The 11,595-nt window shown below is 40.2% G+C and overlaps 2 protein-coding genes across 2 annotated transcripts; both read right to left on the bottom strand.

Annotated features, from left to right (window-relative positions):
* Window positions 1–1,969: 1,969 nt before the first annotated feature.
* Window positions 1,970–5,459, bottom strand: LOC310952766 (tubulin alpha chain). Its single transcript, XM_083921464.1, has 4 exons — window positions 5,418–5,459; window positions 3,662–3,884; window positions 3,268–3,416; window positions 1,970–3,081 (listed from the first exon to the last, which is right to left on the bottom strand). Exons 1-4 carry the CDS (start codon window positions 5,418–5,420, stop codon window positions 2,104–2,106), a joined length of 1,353 nt encoding a protein of 450 aa, XP_083777590.1. The 5' UTR covers window positions 5,421–5,459; the 3' UTR covers window positions 1,970–2,103.
* Window positions 5,460–8,443: 2,984 nt separating this feature from the next.
* On the bottom strand, window positions 8,444–10,217 carry LOC310952850 (tubulin alpha chain-like; the record flags this gene model as incomplete). The annotated part of the gene is made up of 3 exons (XM_083921628.1): window positions 10,082–10,217; window positions 9,530–9,678; window positions 8,444–9,418 (listed from the first exon to the last, which is right to left on the bottom strand). Exons 1-3 carry the CDS (start codon window positions 10,200–10,202, stop codon window positions 8,444–8,446), a joined length of 1,245 nt encoding a protein of 414 aa, XP_083777754.1. The 5' UTR covers window positions 10,203–10,217.
* Between the last annotated feature and the right edge of the window lie 1,378 nt (window positions 10,218–11,595).

Genomic DNA, 11,595 nt, shown 5'->3' with positions numbered 1-11,595 from the left:
GCAAAGCGGAGAGCCAGCCCTGTTTGCCTCGTGTGCTGCTGGTCTAAGCTGCACGCTGTACGTCACTATCAGCTGAGAGGGAATAATAGAGCATCTAGAACATGCTGGTGTTTGGAAACCGCCCCAGAAAACGACAACCTGTTGTCCTGTGATAATGTCACTTCATATATTTAACCTATACAATTAGCGACTTCCTGAAGGTAGTCATGGAAACCTACTATGGCCAACCATTCATGTTAGACAATATGAACCAAATTATTACATTTGTTGTTCGCACATACTTCTGAATAAGTTCATTTAAAAAATGTTTCAAAGAACGCCATCCAACGTCCAGAGGCGATTCTAGAGTCTGTTGGGGCCCTGGGCAAATCACAGGGGGCCCCTCGAACCACGTTAATTTCCATTATGTTAAGTGCATATTTTTTTTATTATTTATATATTTATTATATATATTTATTTATTTATTTTTTTTTAATTTTCAAAATGTGAATATAAACATTTTAAAAAGTGTAATGCAGACATATTTATATGAAGAAAAAAAATCCAGCTGGCAAGGGGCAGATAGGATGTATAGGCTAATTGTTTGTTTATTTTCAACTTCTCTAAAATATATAAATAGGTTTATCATTTTTGCTTAAATTAAATAGATATGCAAGAAATTATAATATATATTTGATAGGAATATATGAGAAATAAATCGTATTTTGTAAGAAATGTGTTACTGTTTTGAGCTGAGTTTGGAAAAACTCTTAAGGGGTGGGATAAAAAGGTGTCTACTTCCCTTTTGTTATTCATTTTGTATCTCTATGCCTTCCAGTTGTGTAATATTATTTTCTGTAGGACCTTTTCTGTTGGAATACACTCAAATCAAATCAAATCGAGAGAATGGGTTCATGGTTTATGGCCATTGCAGTGGTGAAATGTTGGCTAATCCAGTAGGCTATTGAACTAAAGTTGAAATTTTAGGTAGGTTTACTTCAGGGATATTCCCCTTCATATACCTACTTTTACAGGTATAGGGTACACGTTTATGGAGAAAACATAAAAATCAAAAGTAAAGATAGGCCAACAAAAAGAAAACATTGTTATATACTGAAGGACCAGCTAAAACCATGAAATGCTGCTAACACATTTATAATTATAGTTATAATTTTCCAATAATATCGTATGCAGGCCTATAATAATGTAGTTCTCACTGCATGAGTACTTTAGATGAGTAGCCTACTTTTTTTTTTTTTTTACAGAAAAATAATTCTGCTTTCTTAATACATTTAGCAAAGTATTCAGTAGTCCAGAGAAGTGTAACTTACAAGAAAGTCACTTTTAGTTGAGTGTGTGACTTACCAGGATCACACGATGAGCTCATGGACCGGTCAGTCTTGTTTCAATGACTAAACCTCTTTAAATCCTTCATAAGTACGAAACGAATGCACACAACTTTACTAGCTTGTCACATTGCTCCCATCTGGTGGCTGAGAGAAGCAACTGCAGGAACTGAGTCAGCCCAGCCCACTGTACTTTGTGGCCAATCAACATGGCACAGAGGCCGGAAACTGGGCAGAGAAACTTGAATGTCCTTTGTAAATGAATGGCAGCTACATGTAAACACGCATTTTGAAATCCAACAGAAAAATAATAACTAAATGTATAGTGTTTAAGGTATATTTGTTATCCGTGTTCACCATGGGCACTAATGATTTTATCCAAGTATTTTGTCTAAATAGGCCTGTATTTTAGAGAGTAATCCTTTTCATAGTTTCCACTTTGAAAGCCAGGGAAATATGTAACCATTGTAAAAGTTCAATGCAAAACTCAATAGTCTGAGATCACTCTAAAGGCTTATTATAATGCAAGGATAAAAAGTTGTTTGACTATTATGAGTGTAGTAATATAATAAGAAACAAATACTTGCTATTCGGCTACCAAGAAATGGACGAGTTCAGGAATCATTACAAGCCATCAATTAAAGGTTCATGAGAACAATTTATTAATAATACTGTTATTTCATAACCACCACATGTTATCAGAGGGTTGTTCGGAATGTATTGCATTCATGATTACTTTTGGAATATGATCGTAAAGCCAAAAGGGATGTTTGACCCTTCAATACTCCTCTCCCTCTTCATCCTCTTCTCCCATGCTGTCAGTGCCAACCTCTTCATAATCCTTCTCCAGAGCAGCCATATCTTCTCTGGCCTCTGAGAACTCTCCCTCCTCCATGCCCTCCCCAACATACCAGTGGACAAAGGCTCTCTTGGCATACATGAGGTCAAACTTGTGGTCGAGACGGGCCCAGGCCTCAGCGATGGCTGTGGTGTTGCTCAGCATGCAAACAGCCCTCTGCACCTTGGCCAAGTCTCCTCCAGGAACCACTGTTGGAGGCTGATAGTTGATGCCCACTTTGAAGCCTGTGGGGCACCAGTCCACAAACTGGATGGTGCGTTTGGTCTTAATGGCAGCGATGGCGGAGTTGACATCTTTGGGCACCACATCGCCACGATACAGCAGACAGCAGGCCATGTATTTACCATGACGAGGATCACACTTCACCATCTGATTGGCTGGCTCAAAGCAAGCATTGGTAATGTCAGCAACTGAGAGCTGCTCATGGTAGGCTTTCTCTGCAGAGATGACTGGAGCATAGGTGGCCAGAGGGAAGTGGATACGAGGGTAAGGCACCAAGTTGGTCTGGAACTCTGTCAGGTCAACATTCAGGGCTCCATCGAAGCGAAGTGAGGCTGTGATGGATGAGACAATCTGGCCAATGAGCCTGTTCAGGTTGGTGTAAGTGGGCCTGTCAATATCAAGGTTCCTGCGGCAGATGTCGTAGATGGCCTCGTTGTCCACCATGAAGGCACAGTCGGAGTGTTCCAGGGTGGTGTGGGTGGTCAGGATGGAGTTGTAAGGCTCCACTACTGCTGTGGAAACCTGCGGGGCTGGGTAGACGGCAAATTCAAGTTTTGATTTTTTTCCATAATCAACAGAGAGTCTCTCCATCAGCAGGGAGGTGAAACCTGAGCCAGTGCCTCCACCAAAGGAGTGGAAGATGAGGAATCCCTGCAGGCCAGTGCACTGATCAGCCTGAAAGGAAAATGTGACTTGCTTATTTAGAATCCCACTTCAGTTGCACAATATCAAAAAGGTAAGAAAAATCTCTAATTAAAAATTAGATTCCTTTCTGCGTTTTTGAAATCAGCTAGGCATATATAATTTTTGTTAGTCGGCACAAAATGCTAATCCTTTCCAGAAAACTAACTAAACTCTCACCAGTTTACGAGTCCTGTCCAGAACCAGATCAATGATCTCCTTGCCGATGGTGTAGTGTCCACGGGCGTAGTTGTTGGCAGCATCTTCCTTTCCTGTAATAAGCTGTTCAGGGTGGAACAGCTGCCGGTATGTTCCTGTACGCACCTCATCTGTGAAAGGAACGATTGAGAGCAAGAGTAAGAGCTCATGTTCATGGGGTATGAATGTTTTAAACAATACGTTTTCTCAGATACCGTAATCAAATATTAAAAAAAAAAAAGCCTTTAAGATTCATTAAATTGCTCTAAGGTGAAGCATAGAGTGTCATCAGTGTACACACAAACCTTATCTTTATCTTTAAGTCAAGTGTATGTGCAAGTTATGTTTATTTAGACACCATTTACACAGTACTGACCGATGACAGTGGGTTCCAGGTCGACAAAGATTGCTCTAGGAACATGCTTTCCTGCTCCTGTTTCACTAAAAAAGGTGTTGAAGGAGTCATCTCCTCCTCCAATAGTCTTGTCACTGGGCATCTGTCCATCTGGCTGGATCCCATGTTCCAGACAGTACAGCTCCCAGCATGCATTGCCCATCTGGGCTCCGGCTTGGCCGACGTGCATGGAAATACACTCACGCTGTAAAAAGAAAAAGGAGAGAAGTTTAAGGGAGGTTGCAAATAATTATTTGTTGTACAGGACATTTACTATCTAAATTCAAGTATTATTGTATTTGCCTATCCCAACTCTAACTTTTTACAAATATCAGGCAACAGCTTGAGGCCCCAGGCCAGAGGATTGTACTTTTTATTGTTCCGCATATTAATGTTTGAATTACAAGTTGTTTTTAATGTTTAAATTAATATTGTGAAAATAACTTTTGAAATACACATTTAAAGTTTTTTGTCAGTGTCAGATTTACAGTATAACATAATGGGGATAAATGCTCGTTCCAGGAGCAACGTGTGAATTTTTGTCTAGGGCCCCAACAAACTCTAGTATCGCCTCTGCTTATAGTGTGAGGTCAGCCCTCAAGTAGATGTTCAGATGAGGGGTTTCATGTTTGGGTTAAATAATAAGATATATGGCGTTCATGTTCTTTCTTTGTGTCTTATTACAATCTTTGACAAGTCTGAACAGGAAATAGCAATTTGCATATGACAAAGAAACATTGACTGCCAGAGCAAAAGTATTGATGCTTTCAGCTGCTCAAAGTGCATACAGTATGAGCGAGTCAGCATTTAGATGAAAGCCTTTAGATAACCCAGAGTCTGCACTATTTGCCTTTATAGGAGTAATCCATCAAACATGAGCAGGAAATGTAGCTACAGATGAAATTCAGTTTAAAAGCCCTAAGAACCCACTTTATGTAGCTTTCAAAAACAAGTGGGACATAGTATAAACCAAGGCACTATGTGGCAGACAGAAAGGCCATGCCCCCCCCACACACACACACTTCTCCATCCTGTATCTCCACCCTTTCCTCATCCCCTCCCCTTCTGTGTCTCTCTCCTCCCCCATCCTGCCCAGCTGCATAGTGCAGTGTAACAGTCAGGGATGTCTCCCTCCCTCCCTCTACATCTTTCTCCCAAACCAAAAACTAACAGCTGCAAAATGGCTGCCAACTAAGTCACACTGTCTAGGCCAGACCACTCCTCTTTTCTCTGTTCTTTTATCCATCCCCCCACTGCCACGATTACCCCGATCACTCCTTAATCAAGATTACTTTAATTCCTCAAACACATGATTAAGAGTTAAGTTACTTTTTTCTTTTATGTTTCCTGCTTTATGACTAGCTGGAGTACATCAAACAAAAAAATGACAAAGCAGTCTAACTTATAAAAGTGTCTGTCATCTGACCTAGATTGTTCAAGAGGACGGAAATTACTCATGAAGTCTTGTAGTCATGAAGGCATTCCTCTCCCTGAATCCTCACCACCAGACATGCATGAAAAGAGTTTAAATACATAAATACAGCTCAAAACTACTATCACTAAGTGGATAAAGCTACTTTTGTATCAGTAATCTTAAACTCCACAGCAAAGGCCTTATGAGCATTAAAGAGGCCTGACTATTTGTCCATCTAATGCTGAGAAACAGACAAAGGGAGGCTGACAGGTGGGGAGAGAGTGGAAATTTCAAGGCTACGTCATCAGCCAAGCTGTTACTCACCATTTTGTCTGCTCGCCCTTCGACTGACGTTGAGGATTCAGATAGAAGGCAGAAGTGTGGAGGAAAGGCAGAGTCAGGGCTTATATAGGCAAGGATGTGGAGGGGGCGGGCAGGAAACCACAGCAAGCAGCTGCATAGCTCAATGGCAGGAGGGAGCAGAGCAGCAGTTTTGAAGAAAAGGGAAGTGCCAAATGCTCTCTGTAATGTTATCCGCCCCTATATTGATCTGCTTTGTCCGTCAGTTTGAGAATTGATGCTTATGAATGCAAGTATTACTCTCTTTCATGTTGTTTATAATCACTTTTCCCCTATTTTCTCATGTTGTGTTTGAGTTAACTGCACACAAATCGTAAATGAGATCTTATGTTGGGGAATTTAGTATCATGCAAACTGTTGCCCCCTGACGATTTCTCAAAATATGATGTACAGTATTATGCATTTACTTACAAGGACTGTGGGCTAGGAAAAAGATGATGCTTATTTTATGCATGCATCTTCACCCACACACATGCCAATGCATGTGTCAGTTTTTTAATGTACATATTTTGTTTGCTTTGTGGTGATTTGATTGATTATTGCATGTTGAGTTGTATTGCTTGCTGTGATTGTTTTTATTTGTGGAACCGCATGCAGTGTTTCCTTTTTACTAAGCTGACCCTGAACTGCACACAGACGTGCTAGTAAGGGAACAAGCCACAGGTGAATTTGAGTCTCCCTAATTATTCCTGGGTCTTCTGTCTCTGTGTGTTTTGGAGTGACTGAGGGCCTCGTCTGACGCCTGAAGGATTGGAGGTCGGACCCACGAGACTGTTGGACATTGAGAGAGACTCAGGGCTGAGTTAACCATTTTAATTCGTTTTTTTGGAGTAAATATTTTAAACCTTTGATCCAAATGTGTTTTAACCCTGCTCAGTCCCTGATTTTAAAGAACCTGTGTTTTTATTAGAGACCTAGGCTATATTTAACCTAGCGTCGTAGGCAACGTTTTTTAAACATTTTATCTACATTATTTTTTTAACTATTTTAATATTTAAAACTTAACCACGGCACACACGTACTTTAACTTTTTTGTGTGTTGAATCATTAAAGGCACCTACTGTGCTAATTTTCAGGTTCATACTTTACTATTTATGGTTTCTTCTAGAAAATATTTACATGCTTTACTGTTAAAGCATGTAAAAAACACATTATTTTTGTCATACTGTCTATCTGAATGTACCCCTTTTCCCCCTCCTGTCTCATTAAGCTGCCCTGCCAAAAAACCTTAGTCTGCTCTGATTGGTCAGCATTAATGCTGCCTTCACATGCTATGGAAAAGATGGCCCTTTCCACTTGTAAACTGTGCGTTTGTTGTCATAGTTAAATGAAACATGGCAGACCCACAAATCCTGATCAGTTACTTGGGGAAAACCATTTTTAACTGCTTAAATTCATCAGCTACAGCAAAAAGAAGATTTATCAAAACACAAATGGTAAATAATGTACTGTATTTTTTATAGATCATGAATAGAAGATTTTTTAAAGGACACAAGAAATAGCTAATATTTCTGTTTTAGCTACATAAGCTTGGTCTACCCTTATCTGAAGCACATAATCTTCCCCACCAGCTCAAAAACAGCATGCAACTCTTGCATTGCGCTTTGCCTTGTTGAAAAGGTCAAAGGTTATCTCATCTCGGCAACTTGTGTATTAAAAAATTCTATGAGTTTCCCAGTGGAAATTACCACAAGAGGGGGTATTTGTGTGCAATTTTCACGTCAGATTTTGGTATTTACCAATTTTCCATAGGATATGAAGGCTCCATTAGTAAAGATCTTCGCTCTCAGGGTGGTGGCACAGTCACCGCAGCTGTAAAATGACTATAACAGCACTGTGTTTCTATAGTATAGTTGTGACATCACAACCGTACGGAAGTTCTGAAGGCTCGTTTAAGGCCACAGTTTCTAAATACGTGCTGTGTGTTTCTCTGTGGATAGAGCACTTTTATACATTCAGAGTATTTATGTAGCCTCATGAAACCTACTTTATAATAAGAAATCTCACCATTTGCAATATAGGACCTAAATTAATAATCACACAAAACTGATCTGGGAAAAAAGGTAAAATCTACGCAGTTATTTATTCTTAATGATCATATGTAAAATAGGAAAAGTAGTAGTAAGTGAGCAGTAAATGGTAGTATAGTAAATGGGGAGCAGTAAGAGTCCACAGTAGCGTGAGATGACGCAATGACATGGCAATATTCCGTTTAATCAGCGAATTCACAAGATAGACAGATATACATCACATTTGAAATCAACTCACCCCTGAAATGTAAAAGATTAAAAACAAACAAAACTTCCATGAAATATTGATGCCAGTATTTTTGCTTACATTTGCTAGCACCTTTCTACAGCCCTCTCAGGATCACAGAGCCGTGATTCATACATAACTAGGATCCTATTGTTGCTGCAGGCCACTGTCTGAGTATGAGCTACACAAACAAGACCAGTCAGTGTGTTAGTCAAGCTATTTTCTCTCCCTCCCGCTCTCACACAGTCACAGCTGAATGGTATATAGAAACTGACATAGGAGCCCTTTCATAACTTGCATTCCACATGGGAGAGGATAGTTGGGGGAGGTGCACAAAAGAGAGGGTTTGGCCTAAGTTTCTCAGTCTGACATGGAAAGAAAAGATCTTTAAAGGGCCAAGACAAGATATGTCTGACTGGCTTTGAATGCGAATATAAATATCTAATGATTCTGTAAAATGTAATTATGTCACAGTATGCAGAATATACTAGTTACTCAGGGTGCAACATCTTTTAAGAGATACTTAATGTTTTAAGAGTTTTTATTTCACCTTTTTTTTTAGCTTTGAGGTTAATGTTTACGATAGGGATCATTCAAATGTGTAATTTTCTTAAACAAATTGTTTGTTTATTCATACAGTTGACCTACATTTTCTTGACTACAAAAAACTAAAAGGTGCCATTTTAAAACCATGATTCAGTATCAATTTAGGTTAGATGCGGGCCTTAGGGAAATCAGTATTCCTCTCCTTCATCCTCCTCCCCAATGCTGTCAGTACCAACCTCTTCATAATCCTTCTCCAGAGCAGCCATATCTTCCCTTGCTTCTGTGAACTCTCCCTCCTCCATGCCCTCCCCAACATACCAGTGGACAAAGGCTCTCTTGGCGTACATGAGGTCAAACTTGTGGTCTAGACGGGCCCAGGCCTCAGCGATGGCTGTGGTGTTGCTCAGCATGCACACAGCCCTCTGCACCTTGGCCAGGTCTCCTCCAGGAACCACCGTTGGAGGCTGATAGTTGATGCCCACCTTGAAGCCTGTTGGGCACCAGTCCACAAACTGGATGGTGCGTTTGGTCTTAATGGCAGCGATGGCAGAGTTGACATCTTTGGGCACCACATCGCCACGATACAGCAGACAGCAGGCCATGTATTTACCATGACGAGGATCACACTTCACCATCTGATTGGCCGGCTCAAAGCAAGCATTGGTAATGTCAGCAACTGACATCTGCTCATGATAGGCTTTCTCTGCAGAGATGACTGGAGCATAGGTGGCCAGAGGGAAGTGGATACGAGGGTAAGGCACCAAGTTGGTCTGGAACTCTGTCAGGTCAACATTCAGGGCTCCATCGAAGCGAAGTGAGGCTGTGATGGATGAGACAATCTGGCCAATGAGCCTGTTCAGGTTGGTATATGACGGGCGTTCAATATCGAGGTTCCTGCGGCAGATGTCGTAGATGGCCTCGTTGTCCACCATGAAGGCACAGTCTGAGTGCTCCAGGGTGGTGTGGGTGGTCAGGATGGAGTTGTAAGGCTCCACTACTGCTGTGGAGACCTGCGGAGCTGGGTAGATGGCAAACTCAAGTTTGGACTTTTTGCCATAATCAACGGAGAGTCTCTCCATCAGCAGGGATGTGAAACCTGAGCCAGTGCCTCCACCAAAAGAGTGGAAGACCAGAAATCCCTGCAGGCCAGTGCACTGATCAGCCTGCCATAGTAAGAATGTAAAAAACAATTCACAGATCACTTTGGCTTGCAAAAAACAAGTTTGTTTAATATACTAGAAACATGCACCATCAGCACTCTCTGATCGTCTCACCAGTTTTCGAGTCCTGTCCAGAACCAGATCAATGATCTCCTTGCCGATGGTGTAGTGTCCACGGGCGTAGTTGTTGGCAGCATCTTCCTTTCCTGTAATCAGCTGCTCAGGGTGGAATAGCTGCCGGTATGTTCCTGAACGCACCTCATCTGGAGTTACCAAAGGTTACCACAATGTAAATAAAATAAAAACTTTAGTATAAAAGAGATAATTATCGGCTGCATAAAAGCATTTTTCATGGCATAGTGAAAATTCCGTATTACTGTATGCTATCCTCGTATTTATTCCCTGTCAGAACTTTAACTTATATGCATTTATCGTAAATAACTGAATGAGATGTTGCATTTGGCATCCTTGTGTTTTAATTTTAACAATGTTGTTACATTCAATTGATTTTAACATAATGAATTGCAAATTTACACAGATGAAAAATGCATCAAGCCTCAACCCAGTGTTCATTCTCTTATTCACATACTTATTATTAAAATTACATAATTCCATGAAAACATCAAGTCTATGTAATATATCATCAGCTGTATAACATGCACTGACCGATGACAGTGGGTTCCAGGTCGACAAAGATTGCTCTAGGAACATGCTTTCCTGCTCCTGTTTCACTAAAAAAGGTGTTGAAGGAGTCATCTCCTCCTCCGATAGTCTTGTCACTGGGCATCTGTCCATCTGGCTGGATCCCATGTTCCAGACAGTACAGCTCCCAACATGCATTGCCAATCTGAGCCCCAGCTTGGCCCACATGAATAGAGATACATTCACGCTGCAGAAATCAAGCAACATTGTCCAATTACTTTACACATCTGTTCATTTTCAACAATTCTGCTGCACAGACTTTTTTTTAAAGTGCTTGAATCCACTTGTACAATTCTACTCTGTCTTTCACGGACTGATGCAGATTTAAAAAAAAACATTTTCATATATCATGCACACAATTATTGAACAAATACAGCACATCTGTGTTAATAAATACAGTAGTATGCACTTAGAGCAGGTTTCACACTAGCAAGTAAGTCATATCTTACCATAGTTTTTCTCTCTTCTCCAATGTCCAGGTATCAGTAAGAAGATGTAGTTCTGGAGACAGCTGTGTCACTCTGCTTTTTTATACGTGCAGCTTAAGGTGAACAGTGATTTGATCTGAGCTGTAATCAGAGAACCAACTGATGAGACGAGGATAAGATCATTCGCTTAACAAACCTACACACAATGCAAAAGCAGGTCACCACCCTATTCATTGTGTGAGACTGAGTGCTGGTGTGTATGTGCACCTCATATTTCAGAAAGCAGAAGCAGAATCCCAGATGAGGGGAAGGTAACCCAATGTAATTTCACTTGGCAGTTTCTAATATATGACTTTATGATGTAGCTTATGTGATTCTTTTTAACAAATCACTTCTGATACTTTTAGGTGGTTTTCTTCTTTAGTAGGAACAGTGATGACCGGAAATTGAGTTTGAGAAAGATTGAAATTGATTAATTGTGTCACTGTAAAATAATGTAACCTAGTGTATCCTATGTATAATTTTGGAATTTAGTTATATTAGTGACTTTTTTTACTGTGACTTTGTGACTTTTGTTGTATGTTAAAACCATACCATATCATTGAGTTTACACCTGAATTTGTATGTTAAAACGCAATTTAAATTAACAAAAATTAGACTGTGATCTTACAGTAGATTTGTTGCTTTTCTCCATCTGAAGATTTGTGTGGATATAATGCATAACACGCGTGCTGAAAAAAAAAAAAGATACGGTATTTTAATGGAAAGACATAAACTTGAACATGTTACATCTGCTCTGAATCCCAATGCCACCTTTAACAAACATAAATGTACTGTTTTATTAAAATGAAATACCTTGTCTTTCGAGCATACCATTTTCCCACGCCCTTTTCCTAAGTTGAAATGAACTGTCAGTCTTTATTAAGCAAAACAATATATAAATGAGACCCACTCCTCCTTCCCTAGTTCTTCAACCCCTTGGGAGAGTTTAGAGGAACTGAATACATGTGAACCGCCTCGTAAGGCGGCAGCAGTAAACAGCAACTGAGG

Source organism: Echiichthys vipera, assembly GCF_963691815.1.
Source record: "Echiichthys vipera genome assembly, chromosome: 10".
NCBI classification, from domain to species: Eukaryota; Metazoa; Chordata; class Actinopteri; order Perciformes; family Trachinidae; genus Echiichthys; species Echiichthys vipera.
Note: the sequence above shows the minus strand (reverse complement) of the source record. Positions and strands in the feature narration are given on the sequence as shown.